Below are 16124 nucleotides of genomic sequence, written 5' to 3'. Positions count from 1 at the left end.
TATTCACGTTTGATCAGTGTATCCATTATGCGCTCCTGTCGCCGGCACTGTGTCACGGATGTCCGAAGGCAGTATAAGTTGTGGATTTTCAGGATGTGGAAATACACACACACACACACACACACACACACATGCACGCACGCACGCACACACGCACACACACACACACACACACTTGAGCACAAGCAGATATATGTTTTTACTGCGTGCATAACAATGCATGTGAACAAATCATTGTCTAACACAAATATACACACTCACAAGTGATAGCCGTTAAACCTGAACCTACATAATCTCTGTGTTTTCATAATTTTTAAATGTGTTAACTCACAATACAACTGACCTGTTCACAGTGCTGGTGCTGAGAAATATGTAGAGCCAGATTGCATAAACATTTAGAGAGAATAGCTTATTAGCATGCTCTGCAAGGAGCCTCAGTTTTATATCACAACACGGACAAGACTGCAGTTTTAGCCACAACATGTAAAAATATGGAACTCTAGCATCGAGACGAGACCAGAAGAAGAACTGAACCTGAATTTAATGTTAAAATTGACTTTAAGACTTATTACATAAGACTTTTCTATAGAGTAGTTTCAACTCCAACAGAAGAACAGCTGCCATCGTCCTGACTCTCCATACCCACAAAGGACAGTGCTAATATGGTTCAACTGACAGACTGTATATAAAAGATGGGCATAGCTTCTGCATCTAAAATTTAAAACCAATGCACAGGTTCCTTTTTTTTTTCTCTTAATGGCCCCTTAATTGCTCTGGCTGCAAACATAAGTAAAAAAAAAAAGAAGCAGGATAGAATTTAGGGAATGGCAACCCTTCATTCTGAGGTTCCCTCATTCATCAATCACAAGGTAGCAAAACTTTCAAATAAAAAATAAATAAATAAATAAATAAGACTTTAAACTTCTTATATACAGCCTTTTGGTTCATTACTGTTAACAATTACCATGAAAAACTTCCACTTTCCCAAGATTTACACTTACTGATGAAAACAATCTACAGTAAAAACCTGGTTAAATGCAGGCTTTAAATACATACATATGCCTGGCATTAAAAGTAGCACACCTCTCCTTTTTCACACGCTTAGACTCTTGCATGAATAGCTACATTATTCAATCAGACACCAACTCTCTCACTCCCCTGTCCAACTTTGACAGGAGCTTGTGTTTTGCATACACACAAAACACAGAAAATAATCGCTTGACACACACGCCGACCGCTGGCCGGCTTTCTTTATTTTACACAGCACACTCTACACACACGCACACAGAAATTTCTCCCCAAAACACACTGGAGGAGACCCTTACCCCTCATCACGGCCCCTGTCACAAACGCTACTTGTCGTCAGGCGGTGTGTGACTCCCCTGAGTTGGTTGCCGAGCAACCGTGGCTGCATTAATATGTGCGATGGGAAAGGAGCAGGGGATACCTCTTGCCTGTGGAGCGAAAGCAGCCACGACAGCGTCAGTGTGAGGCGACTGGTTCCCTCTCAGCACCCCCTACCCCCTCCCTCTGTCTCTTTCTTATAGCCGTCCAACGTTCACGCTCTGCTCAGTTAGTTGGGGAAACACACACAGCCGCCGTAGCAGGAGAAAAGGTATATTAGGTTGCACATCATGTAGAGGAAACAGGGCTTCCACCACTTTAGCGGGGGTGCTTTTTAAAAAAATCCTTTTTTTAAATTTTTGTATGAATCATGTAAAAGCCAAGGTGTCTGCTAAACATATCTTATGCCGCTGAGCAGTAAAAGTTTTCTTGAGAAGATGAGCTTTTAATAAGGGTTGACAAGTTGTCTTGGAAGGAGAGACAAGCCCGAAAATCTCTCCTTTTTTGTAAGCTTTGCGGATTAAAGACAAAGGAGGATGGAAATATTCGCATGAAACAGCTTTGTTACCCCCCACCCCCATCCTGCCCATCAACTGACTCCATTCTTCAACTTGACATCATCCCTTCACACAGACAAGAAGAAGAAGAAGAAGAAGAGGAGAAGAGAGAAGCAGAGGTGGGGAGGCAAACAGACGGGAAAGAGGAGGAAGAGCGGAGAGGAGGTGGGCAGCACACTTTCAGCTCTCACAAGGCTGAGGAGGAGAAAGTGACAGCAGCTAGAACTTGGCCACACTAGTGAGATGAAATTTGGAGAGGAGACGCTGCAGCGCTCGAGGAGACGACATCTAAAGAGAGCCCTAAAATTGGACCGCCTGGAAGGCAAGCCAGCAGTCTCTGGATCCCGTCCACCGCTTCCACCCCCAACAGCAGAAGGATGAGAGGGGTCGACTTTCACCTTAGTGGCCAGGGATGTCTGTGCACTACGGGAAGGCATCCCCGTCCAGCATGTCCAATGCTATGTTATTCCTGATGCTTTGCAAGGTAAGTCTGTTGCAGTTCCACTCTCATTCTAAACCATTAAACTCAAAAGGATTTACATCTGGAAGTTGTCTACAAACAATTTCACTGCAGTTACTCCACAACAGTGCATGGCTAGGAATTTATTATGCAGCATGATGTATTCTTTATAAATGTTAGATATTTACAGGCTCAGAGTTATTTGCATGACATATTGACTAAGGGTACCAGAGACCCCTTGAATCTTGAATAACAATTGAACTATTGTCTTTTTGTCTCTGTGCCTTTGCTATGAAAAATCACCTTAATAGTTAATAGCTTTGGAGTTGCACCTCATCTATAGTGTTATCAAGTTTAAATATTTAATAAATGGGTTAAAGAGGTAAAAAAATCTTTACATTTTTAAAAATAATGACAAAATAAAGCATTCCAGCTTTTCAAAGCATGGTATGGAGAGGCCAATTACATAACAAGCCATGAAAACGCAGAAACTTTCCTGTTTCTCACTTTGGTATGTGACTTCCTGAGTGTGTGAAATTAAAAAAAAAAAAGAAAAAAAAAGCAAATTTAATGTTGTCAGTTCAAAAATAGGCCTGCCAATTTCTTCTCACTCACAAAACAATGAGTACAGGTTACGGAAAATGGGTCACGCTCACTTGAGAAACTATTTCATCTGATTTTCTTTCTCTGTCACTCTTCCTCTTTCTTGATTGGTCTACATTCATTCGCTGTTAAACAGTTTTTGTTCTCTACATGACGCTCACTAGTTTTTGTGTTTTTTTTGTCAGCGTGTGATGGGTGTCAAACCCATGTATGCGCGCGTGTGTGCGCGCGTGTGTATACATACACACTCGGGAGGGGTTGGGAGCCGTTTGATTTAATTCCATTTTAAAACAATGCCAAAAGCGACTCTGCCTGTCAGACTCGGTTAGCATCTGGAGTTGTTTGACATGCTCGGGATTATTCAAGTGGCAAAAGGTTTTACTCTTCACTGATCTAATCTGAGGATGTTAGCTTCCGTTAGGTGTAGCAGGAGCGTCCAGATTTGTTGTCCCAGGTATGGATTCTTGCTATTTTCCCTCTTTCTGTTCCTGTCTGTATGTCTGTCTGTTCTTTCTATACAACTGTGTATCTGGCTGTGCACGACTGAAGAGCAAGGTTTGAGTTTGCTATGAAAACAGAAAAAAAAAACCCTCCCAAAATGATGCTTCAAATTTTGAAGGAAAATTGGTTGATCCAGAGATGCTGCTTTTATAACGTTGGATAATGTCGGGATCTTAAGTGGCCCTGCCAGTGACAGACCTGCTCGGATTAATTACAGAGACAAAAGTGAAGACGTTAACATTTTATAATCACATAAAACGAGCTTGAGTATAAAAATAGAAATCAGCTCTGAAATATTGAATGCCCTGCGCCTTAGTGCACAGTCAAAAATAATCAAGAGAATTAGAAACTGATCCAGATGATAATCTCTTATTTTGATATATTAACCTCAGCACGTGTATACTGTTAATGACTTCTGTTTCATGCTTGTTCTGAATGATAGAGCTCTAAAACACACTGCCCGGCCTTAGTGTTAAACAGACAGAGGAAGTCATTATGGGCAGTTAATGATTATAGCACATCGCACGATGCCAGCACCGGCTGCCTCTTGAAACAGAACGCTCTCGGTTGATGGCTGTACAGACTGGAGCTGTTGAATGAGGATTCACTGGAAGGCATCCAGAGGGTTTTACTGCGCTATGCACAGCTGTACCTTTCGGTGAAGCTCTTTACTTAATACACAGGTTTTGGCAGAGCCTGGAACCTCGTACTCACCACCACTTCCACGACCACCTCATCTGCCTCCCCTTTCTTCTCCCTCATCATCCTCAGGCACATTTCTCTCCTGGTTTTTTTTTTTTTTTTTGCTGAGAATGTTTATATCAGTAGCGAGCAGGCTTCTTTATGCATGAGGGCACATCCAGCGCGCCACACAAAGATCTTCTTTCAGGTTGAGGGAAGCCCTGTTTATAGTGCTCCCCGGGAGAGGCAATCAAATCCCATTGTAACAGATCAGGGGAGGAGGATGAATTTAACATAGAAACCGAGCATGACGTATTTTTATGTACGTCAAGAGCAGACTGTACAGTGTGTGGATGATTGCAGCAATTCAGAGTATCCATGTGGGATGTTCTGCTTTAGAAAAGACAATCATTTTGATGGTCTTATAAAAAGTCCTGCAGCAAACGTTATGTGACATTTACTTTATGAAAGGCATTTTAAACCCCCCCCCCCCCCCCCCCACAGGTAATCCTTACATACAGTACACCCCCCCCCCCCCACACACACACACACAAAAAACCCCACAAAAAAATCATTCATGCATACTTTTTTGGTCCATAAAATCCAACTTTTTTACAGTAGCAAGTACACTGAACTGAACCTCTTAAAATGAAAAAATCTGACTTTATCTTACTGTAATCAACTCAGTTTAATCTCCCCCGGATTCTCTCTCTTTGTAGTACATCAGCCTTACAGACTTTGACATACTGTAAGTGATTCCTGGCAGGTGATGATTTCTGCCAAGGTCTTTTTTTTTCTCAGCCAAACTGTCACAGAATGCAAGTCAGAGAAAAAAGGACAGTGCTTACAACACTGATATAAAACCTTCTTTGTCAAAAGTTCCTTTAAGAGGACACATCAATTATTTTTAGAGGAAAACAAACTCTGTAATTTAGCCATAATAGTTGTGGATTATAAGTGATTAACTTTAGTAAAACTTCTGTGTGTAAAACCGATTCAACCCAACGAATAAACACCAACCATTGCGATCACCAAATGACCTCTTATTTGACGAAGTTGATGGCAGTCAAAAGTATAAATATCTGCTAACATGGATGTTGTGAATTAGTTTTTTCTCAAGCACAAAAAGCAATAAACATGCAAACGTAAATACAATGTAAATCTAATCTGATGTTTTGTTTTGGAAGTGTACTTTGATCCAAATAGGAAGTGCTACCACACACAAATAATAAAGGTTTATTCAGGCCTGTATTTAATATTGCAAGTCTGTTCCTTTTCAAAAAAGACCATAAGCCAACGAGGTACACTGTGTACCTTGGTTGAACTTTAGCTAACCTCTACCTTCTGGAAGTCAGAAACATTGAGTTTATTGAGCATCAAAGCTTTTTTACTTAGAGGAACAGCTTCCTGTTAGAAGGTTTATTTTTAGTTAGGTTACATGCTTTTCTGTTGTTATTTGACATATAAAACCCACTGACCCGCAAAAGGAGCGTTTTCTCCTGAGAGGTGTTTGGATGCCAAGTTGCACAAGCTGCTGCGCCTACGGGCTAAAAACATACTGCTAGTATCTAATACTGCACCCTAGGCTACACAAATCGATACACACACACACTAAAAACTCACACTTGAGAGCGCTAGCACACTCAGAACTTGTTTGAGAGCAGTCCCAGTGTTGAAGAAGTACCACTGCTGAATAGAGGCTAGTGCAGGAATATCTGCTGTCTTTTATTTTACTCACCAGGCTTCAAAGACGAGCCAAACAAAGGGTTTAACCAGATGTTAGCAATGAACAAAGCAGCTAGTATTTTATTTATGGTAAAATTCCCCCGTCTTCTATTGAATTCATGTTTTATAGTACATTAATAATATCTGTAAAATGGATAAAGCATCGTGTACTAAATGTACCAAAACTGCGTTATTTTTATACACAGATTTGAAGAACATCTCACCATATTGGAATAACCTGCAAAATATATATATATATATATATATATATATATATATATATATATATATATATAGTACTTAGCAAATTCATTAAACTATCCCCCAATGTAAGGCTTATCACAGCTGTCCAAATTTAACAGCATTGGAAATTAGCAAATAATTTTTAATGTTTGTGTAATGGTTAATCCACCAATATGCAGAAGGTCTTTATAGTAATTATGAGTTTTATATAATTACTGTGGTTATCCATGACATTTAAAATGTATTGTTTTACAAAAAAGCTGAAAAAAATAGTAAAAATTATAATTAGTTTTTTGATTACGATGCCAAATTAAAGTTCTATACTTACATTCCTGAATAGAAAAATCAGTTTAATTAGTTGAATGTTATGCTTGTCCAGTGTCCAAATTTGCAAAATGCAAAATCATTTTGTTATTTGCCGAGTTAATAACAACATGACTTTGAATTTTAAACAGTTTTTTTTTGACAGATTCCTAAACTATTTGTATTTACTTGTTTCTGTGATTTCCCGACAGCATTCAAAATCCAGATCATTCAAAAGAAAACATATTATAGATAAATCATTCTGCTTTGTGTTGTTTTTCTTTAAAGCTAAAATGTTCCAGCTACTTCCCTCCATTGTATTATTTATCTCTAAAATCTGACGTTATTAGCTTTCCAGCCTTTTTTAATGTATTAAAGAGAAAGCATACAGGAGAATGGTGTTTGTTTACTTTCTGTTTTTCAATGATTGTAAATTATTGTTGCCTCAGCAAACACCTCACCAGCAGAAGACTAGATTTCCTGTTTTATTGCCATTATCACTGTCCACCACACACTGTGCAAAGACCCTATTCAAGGAAAATGAATAACCAATTGCATTAACTAAAACATGGATTGTGTTTGTCTTTTCTCCTTATCTGCCTGCTCCAGATTGGTCTGAGAAGAAAACTGCAGGCTTTTCCAGGGAAAATGGTAAACACTCTCTACAGTGATGAGGAAAAGGGAATCCAAGACAAGGAAAGTAAGGAGGAGACCATCTTGGCCATGCTGGGAATCATTGGGACCATTCTCAACTTGGTTGTCATCATTTTTGTCTACATCTACACCACCTTGTAGGTCTTGAACTCTTATTGTGCTTCATCAGTGGACACAGCAGAGCACATCTGAGCTGCTTCAGCAACACAATGTTGACTGAAAAGGAAAAAAAGATGGGTGGAGAAAGGAAGAGGCTGAACTGTGCTGTTGCCATATGGCACCAGTCCTGCATCACTTCAAACAGCTGAGACTATAAGAAACTGGCTTGTTCCTCTCCCTTTACAGGTAAAATTATCCAGAATTTCTGGTCATTTTGACTTGTATATAAATGCATGAAGCAAAGTCGAGAGACTGAAAAGATGAGAGCTTTCACTAACACGTGGACTTAAAACAGCAGGCAGAGTGGACATTTTTGAATAATACTTTACAAATGTTTTTATTAAATGAATTATGATTTATTGTTCTGTTTTACATCCATGGGATAACAGTTCAAATTGTAAGTAAAAATTAGCTTTTGGTTTGCTGTTTTATTGTTTTTTAACACAACAAATTTCCATTTCTATGAGATTTTAACAGACAAAAGGAAGAAAATGTTATTCCGATTGATTTAATGTTCACTTTAAGACTGTATTTGTCATCAGTGTTTGCAAAGTATTGACAGGACGACATTTACGGAGACTATTATTCCTGAAATTTAAATACATGCAGAGTTTTAGGTTGTATGCTTATATATTTACAGGTCAAAACTGAGTCTATAAATGGTATAATATCAGTTTAATGTGCTGAAATGAATCCATAATGGTTACACTTGACATTGTGCCGAACATCAAACCACAGAAGAATACTTAAATTGTTACTTAAATTAGTTAAAAGCAGCGTCGTTATCCTGTAAGTGTTTAATTTATCACTTCCACCTTTAAAGGCCATCCATATAGAAAAAGAAGAACGGAGAAGCATATTTTACTCACTCAGATGCAGCTTTGAAACTTCATAAAGCCTTTCATGAATTTGTCAACATGTACAAAATGTTTCATAATCTTTATGTTACTTATTACTATAAAAAGCTCACTCTTCAAAGTAGAAAAGGGAAAGCGACAGCTTGGACTCTCAGTTTGTGCATCACTAAATCAGAACTTGTCCATGATTACTGTTTGCCTTAAAACATGAGGAAATGTCTATTTCCGCAGTGTTTATCAGGTTAAAAAGACTTTGTGAAACCTTTGTGAAACCCTTGTTGTACATACATATAATGTTCATATTTTATGGGTTTATTGGCGGTAATTTTTATAAAAGCATCCTACTCTTGTCTTAACCAACATGATTACTACAAGATATTTCCAGACCTGGGCCAAACAGCTTACCTTTGTGTCCATTTTCAGAAGACGACACTGGACAGTACTGTGAATCGTAGGAAATTTACATGACGGCAAGGCAAGAACCTTTAGATTAGCTTTTGGTATGATTCTTTTTCTTACACTGACTAAACTAACACTGTGTCTATTTTAAGGCCTCGTTCCATCTGAGAGCAACCGTGTCAGCTAGAAATTACATTTACATACAACTAAATTTCAACAAGAAGGGAGTGTGTTGCTGACTGACTTAAGTTTTCTTTTTAAATATTTAGGAAATGCTCTTTATTTATTGAACAAGTGGTTTAGTTTAGGTTTACACAAAGTTGAGGTCAGCTGCACATCCAATTGAAAAAGTTAGTTCAAGCTGCTTTAGCATGCATGCTTATGCTGTGCACCTCCAAGCATCTTGGCAACCCACCTTCACCTCCAGCATTGTCTATGACTATTTATATACGCAAACTCAAAGATGAGGCGGTCCCAGACAAAAAAAAATCTTCTTTAAGCATGACACAACAATGTTGATAATGAACTTAAGTGTAACACGTGTAGTGACAGCATATTTAATTTTTCCACCAAAATATTTGGCTTTGGAAAAGTATATATAAATGCACCGGCTACAAAATTGTTAGACTGCTGTTTTGGCACTCTGTGTCAACACTTTTGATGTTTCATGTTTAAAATCTTCTGATTCTTACCACTGAACGAAAACAGTGACACAGCCCACAGTCAGCCAGTAAGGCTGAATAAGAATGTAAACCCCAGGCTGTGGTGTCGCGGTCCAATTTGGGTCCTGTTGTCTATGTCGACTTCCTTATGCTGACTGAACATTCCTGCAGTGCTTCACTCATTTAAAAAAAATGATATTAACATATAACCATAATGTTGTGAGACAGGCTTACTGTCAGACACACTGGACAAAAACCGATTAATTCTACTTGACCCAGGACTGGAATTAAGAAACATTTTGCACTTAAACATGAGAAGAAAGTATGTCAAGTTTTTTTCTTCTTTTTTCCACATTTGTGAGTCTGACTGATCTGGTCCAGCTTGTACGAATCAAATCAGGTCAGGTTATGTGACAGTTTGAGGTAAAAGTGACTTTCTGTAACATCCTAATTTAAGAAGCACTGAAATTCAAGAATTTCTTTTTCTGGTCACTTTTATATTTGCGTTGAAGGAGGGAGATAAATATTTGAGAAAAACATTTTGTTTTAGAGGCAATGGTAGGTACTTTTTTCCTGTGCTTCCAATCTTAATGCTAAAATGACTGGATGCTGGCTGTAGCTGTCAGACATGTAAGTGATATTGATCTTCTTATGAAACTTCCAGCAAGAAAACTAGTAAGTTCCCAAAGTGTTGCACTATTCTTCTAATAAAACTAGATATAAGAAATGAGAAAAGGCCTCCAAATAACGATGTACAGTTTGTAGAGAATGTAAGGGTAGACAGGAGGCTATATTATGTGAAAAAATGTCATGTTTGTGCTCTTCAGTCAACAACCTCTTGATTTCAGAAAGTGCCTGAGATGAAATGTCTCGACCTCACCAGTGGAGAGGTGAAGGAAAGAAAAATAGATCGCCTGTCATACAGCCAGATGAGTGGAAGAGGTTTGCAGAAAAACATGTCTCCTGATGGGACTGAATTTCCACATAGCATAGTTAGCAATGCCAGTCATTGTTTGTCTGGGCTGAGGGGCTCCTTTGTTTCACAGAAAGGTTTTAAAATGAAAGCTTAGTAAGCACACGGAAGAGTCTTATGAATGTATTTATATTTGATGTTAAAGTTGATTATTCCTCTTATTCTTATTGTTTATTTATCTTTCCTAAAGCTATGTAACCCGATGTATCCTTATGATTTATTTTTGTGTATGCAAAATCTATTTAAAGTCACTGTAAAGTCTCTTGTGGGTGACAAATGGAAGGGTTAACAGTTTTTCAGCCTGCAGTTTTGTTAAAAAATATTAAATAAATACATCTAAAAGTGATTGCATCAGGTCGTATAATCTTAATGCAGAGGGATAAGGCTCAGTGGTTAAATATTCAGGTATAAGCAGCTACGTTCATTAAACATGATATCCATCAATTCTGAAAGATCCTGTCAACATATTAAATAATATATAAGTACGATACTGTGCAAAATTCTCAAGCCACCCCCGATTTCTTTAAATTTTGCTAGGAAACAGGAACAGGAACTGGTGCGGGAAATTACTGAAATATGAGTAAATGTACACAGAAACACAGGCTATAGAGATAAAAATATATACCATTCTAATAACCTCTAAAAAGGCTTCTTGAAGGACATTCAAAGCTTTTTTTTTTGGACTTTGGCTGCCTTTTGTTTTGTTCTCTGTCAAGATGTTCTCACACTCTTCCAATAATGTTGAGGTCCAGGCTCTGGGGGAGGCCAATCCATGACTGATAGTGTTCAACTGTGTGTTTATCTGGTATGCTTTTACTGCATTGGCAGCTGCTTTCAAAATAATATTGCATGGTGGCTGAAAATCAGACAATTTACTTTTCTGTGTTCATAATTCCATCAGTTTTAACAAGCTCTCCGACAGCACTCACTGAAACGTCGCACAAATCATAACAGAGCCTCCACCGTGTTTGGTAGATGGCTGTAGACACTGTTGTGCTTGTTTCCTGACCTCCACCGTACATATGACAGTTTGAACCAAATCAACATCTGGACTCATCACTCCATAAGACCTGATGTCAATTCTTGTGTAATTTGGCATACATCAGTCTTTTCTCTGTGTTTCCCTTCCTTAAGAATAGCTTTCTGAACACCAACCTTCCACTGAGACCATTTCTGATGAGGTTTCAGTAAAGAGTAGACGGATCAACTGAAGGGCAGGTTGCATTTCTGCTTGAGTGATTCATAGGACAGAGCTAAGTGTCTAGCACTGGTAGCCAATGTAAAATAAAACTAACCTTCAGAAAGCCTGAAGAACTCTTGCTTAAGACCTTTCTTTTAAAAAAACACTCCTTTTCTGTCTCACAGAGAGAGAAACCCCTCACTTACCAGCACTGAAAAATATATTTTACCATCTATAATCTTTTCATTTGACAGCTTTGTGAGATTTCAACAGAACCTCGAAGAAGGAGATGGATGAGAAAACTAAATCTTTATGAGTCTACAGCGTTACATCCTACGAGACGTACATCCGTCCGGCTGCAAATCAAACTGAAAGATGGAGAAAAATGGAGAGAGCACAGAACTAGCAGGACAAAGACAGAAACCATATTCCTCTAAACAAATTTATTTTTATTTCATCTCCTTTTGGTTTGTATCTTTTGGGTCTCATGCAGAGAGTCGTGTCAAAATAATTTTCCACTCCATTAAGAGTGCTCTATGACAAGTAACACAGTGGAATAATCCTGTTGCAGGGAAAAATGGGACTAAAATCAGCTTGACTCTGCTTTTTCTTTAAATATAATGGATTAGGCAATGAACCAAGCGAAAACTGTGCTGTTTGAGGAACCCCAGCTGCTTAAATTCACACATGCCGAGAAGCCTGCTCTAAGCTATTGTTTCACCTGGATTCAGGAACAACCACAGTCCTCTGTATCCGAACGATGATTGGCGAACAATGTGCAGGATTGTGGCGCATCCCAGATGGATGATTCAGCCGAGCAGATTGTCCCATCTCTATCTACCTGAGCTGACACCGTTTTGATGGTTTTGCAGAAGCTTCGCGGACGATTACTCCAACCAGCACACGAGCCACACCGAATCAACATGACATACTCATGCCTGATGATGTCAGGCTGCTTCTGTTGTTACTCAAAAGGGAATTCAACCTGTGGCAGCAGCACACATTAATATTTAATGTCACTTTACAGAGCATGGTTTCCAGAATATCTCAGTAAGTTTCTTCCCCAAATCCTATCAACAAATCACATATATTTTTTTAATACAAGTTCATAATTTTGCACAACTGGAAAAAGGGAAAAAATGATCATCTGAATAAATAATAATGGTTATTTTCTTCTTAAATACAACCTACAGATCCACATCCACCTATAAATGGATTTAGTGATTGATTAAAAAAAATCCTGATGTTAATTCTTAGATGTCACCTGATCTGATTTTGGATAGAAAACATAAAAACAGAGCTGATCCTGGTTCACTTTTGTGACAGTCGCCTCTCAGGCATGTCAGCTAAGAGACAGGTACCAAATAGGAATCTGTAACCGGGAGCAGAAACAATACCTCGCCTGTGATGCCTGATTAGGACAAAGGAATAGTTCAGTTGTTTTGATTGGTCTGGCACAAACAATAACATTTCCAGTACCGATAGAGGAGTGGAATCACAAAACATTAACACTCAGGCTTAATGTTTATGGCCTGAGTCAGAATATTTCTTCTCAGTAGACAAATATGGGCTTGTTTTTCTATACTGGCAAGGCTCAGATCTCTTAATACCACTGTCACTGTTATTCCCCTTTCCATGACACATGTAGTGCCAACAGCTGGATGCACACAATTGCAAATTCTTTGGGGTTGTCAAAAATGATTCTGGGAAATGTATGAAATCACTAACTGAATGTGAAACCGTCTGAGAGAGAGAAGAATAAGCATGACGGTTAAAAAAATAGCACTTAAATGAAATATTTCTAGAAATGTATTGAAGACTGTGGAAATAAAAGTGGGACATCTGGGGGGAAACTTCAGGTGGAAATGATATATCTTGACACGGTATACTTTTTATCTGCATCAGAGTCAAATCCAAACTGAGAAGAGACAAGAAAAAAAGGACCCGAGTCATACTGATTTCAAGTACAAAGGTGACCTCCAAATCGTTGATTAAAATAAGGAAAGGAAGCAGTGGTTTTTCGGCCTGTCCAGGTCGAAGTTCGCTCCGGGTTTTTGATGTTGTGACTTCCCTGGATCCGCCCTTCGCCTCAGTCCTCCCCTCAATTAGACTTCTGAGAGGATTTCCCCAGCAGATGTGCCCTATATAGATTTCTTGTCACAAAGAGTGCACATATCCAGCTGCGTCTCTTCACATTTATTCATGCAGAGAAATAAATCCTGTGATCAAAATCAGGGAACAGGCTTGAAAGCCGTGACAAATCCTGATATAAATGTAAAACTCGAGAGTGGAAAGTGTCAAAGTGTCAGGTTCAGCTTGACTGTCAGAGATTACAAATCTTTTTTCTTCTTCTTTTTTTGTGTGCATGGAATTCATTTAAATTGTACTGATCAACCTTTGCCAGGTACAAAAGCAATAAAGATGATTTTCAAAGGACTTAAGCAAAGAGTTTCAAAGTTACAAATTCAAACAATAAAGAAAATTAATATTTGATAGGAAAGATATAGTATGTTATTAAAATTTGATTTAGGCTTCTTAAGTGCAGTTTCCTTTCTTAATGTTGTGCAAAACACAATGAATTGGTTTTAAAATACTAACTAGGATATATTTCTTCAAGTAGATTAGACTACGGTTACTACAATTATGCAGATTCTTGCAAAGAATTAGATGCAAAGGTGCTAAAGCTGGTGCTGGACCCAGCATGTAGTCTCTTTAGCAAATCTGTCTTAGGTTGAAGACTGAAAACATGTGGGAAACAGTCAAGCTACCTTAACAAAACTGCTGTTTTTATCTTGAGTTTATTCTGTAGAAAAGACTGTAGAAAATATGCTGGAGGCTTTCTTGGCCAGGACAAGTTAGTTGGTAAGTGGCAAATGGACTGATACTGCTATAGCTCCTACTCTAACTCACACTAAAAACACTTTCTCACAATCAGTGTTGGGACAGTAACTTTTAAAATGTATTCCACTACAGATTACAGAATACATGCAACAAAATGTAGTTTGTAACGTATTTGGTTAAGTTACTCAATGTGAGTAATGTATTCTAAATACTTTGGATTACTTCATGTATTAAGATTTAAAAATCTAGTTGGTATTGCTTTCAGAACTGCACGATTATTTACAGCTAGCAGGTTGTTAATGCTATCAATCAAGTCAAACAGTCTGCAGTCTATGAACTAACCTCAGCTAACGCCAGCTAACAATGTTAGTTTGGTGGTGAGTATCCTTCAGTAATAGTAATAAATCACACAGCAATAGTACATCAAAGATACTGAAGTGACACATAACCCAGGTAGCTACCACAAGGTAGTTGCAGTAAGCTAACTAGTTTTTAAAAAAGAACTTGCTTCCAGATGTTTCTTTAGGTTGGAGTCCCTTGACCCTGACAGCTGCTTGGTTGCTGGCAAACAGAGTCTGCATTGAATGGTCAGATTTCACCCATCCTTTTCTTCTTTAAATGTGAAGTCGTGTTGGAATTTCCAAGTAAGAAATGCATTCCATGCCCGTGCACTGCTGGCTCTGTTGTGCTAGCTTCGGGTCCATTGTGTAACTGACGCCACCAACATTAACAGGACGCTTACATTAGAGCCTCTTATTGCGTGTTTTGTTTGGGTTTCTGGCAACGTGTGGAATGACCAAAATTAGAGAGGGGATAGCCTATCATATGAAACAGGAAAAGACCGCCGCGTAATCCATTTATTTCAAGAAAGTAACTGTATTCTAATTATTACCTTTTTAAACGGTAACTGTAACGGAATACAGTTACGCATATCTTGTATTTTAAATACGTAACAACGGTACACGTATTCCGTTACTCCCCAACACTGCTCACAACAAGCCTCATTCACGTATTCACACACACACATTAATATAAGTATTTTCTTTCTAAGCACCTTGTCTAACATTTGCATATACACTTTGGTGTTTATGCATTGAGAGTAACTCAGAGTCCAGTATCCTACACAAAGATACTTTGACATGCAGAGAGATAGGACTGCCGACATTACAACTGGTAGACAACCCACTCCACCTTCACTCATGATGAATGAGCAAGAAGGAACACACTAAAGAAATAAGCCCCCTTAAAATGGCAAGTTCTCCTCTTTTTCTTCATTTCTTCAGTTTTTCCTGTGTGTTTTTTTTAAATACAGATGAAAAGTAAAACATATATCAACTGGTGACTGCAGTAGAACCAGGTCGGATCCATTATTAAAGTGCAATTGCACACATTTCAAAGAGGTTGCTGAGTATGGTGTAATTAGTATGGAGGCCTCGAATAATTAATGTGGATGCAGCTTTGTGGCTTTCAACAGCAACTTTTGAGTCTGTTGGGTGCTCTGCTAGCTGAATTAACTACTGAATATCAACCAAAACCAAAACAAAAACAAATGCTGTGTTGCCAGTTGAAGTTATTCAAGTACCTCCCCTTCATAGTTAAGGCTAGCAGAGTAGCAGCATTTAGTTGTTCAGCACCATGTTTAATATTTGTAATCTGCTCCACTAATCGCTATCTCGTTTTTGTTTTGTTTTTTTAAACAGAAATATGCACATCACTTACAATACGAGTGAGTCAGCTGGGCCCCCCTTAGAGAGGTCAGGTCTCTCCTGCTGTCATTGGAAACTTTGCACATTATCACTGCTGTAGTTTAACGTTTGTCAGCCCTCAGGGGCGCCCTCCACTGGCCTGGGGGCCCAAGCAGTTGCCAGCCTTGCCTGGTGGCAAGCATTGCCTGTGAGCTTTATTGTCCTTCATTGTTGTTGTATTATATTTTGTAGATAGCTAGGTGAGAAAATAATATTTTCTTTTAAAAAAGTGATATC

At 38.4% G+C, this 16124-nt stretch overlaps 1 protein-coding gene across 1 annotated transcript in view; it reads left to right on the top strand.

The window, feature by feature from the left end:
• The first annotated feature begins 1352 nt into the window (after positions 1 to 1352).
• The window catches only part of tunar (TCL1 upstream neural differentiation-associated RNA), a 15327-nt gene continuing 555 nt past the window's right edge, over positions 1353 to 16124 (top strand). Inside the window, exons 1-2 of the mRNA XM_085143765.1 lie at positions 1353 to 2385; positions 7027 to 16124. The exon at positions 7027 to 16124 is cut by the window's right edge and continues 555 nt beyond it. Of these exons, the coding sequence (XP_084999891.1) occupies positions 2314 to 2385; positions 7027 to 7212 (258 nt within the window). The 5' untranslated portion in view covers positions 1353 to 2313 and the 3' untranslated portion in view covers positions 7213 to 16124. The remainder of the gene's footprint in view (positions 2386 to 7026) is intronic.

The sequence above is a fragment of the Neolamprologus multifasciatus genome, chromosome 19, assembly GCF_963576455.1.
Source record: "Neolamprologus multifasciatus chromosome 19, fNeoMul1.2, whole genome shotgun sequence".
Lineage (NCBI taxonomy): Eukaryota > Metazoa > Chordata > Actinopteri > Cichliformes > Cichlidae > Neolamprologus > Neolamprologus multifasciatus.
Note: the sequence above shows the minus strand (reverse complement) of the source record. Positions and strands in the feature narration are given on the sequence as shown.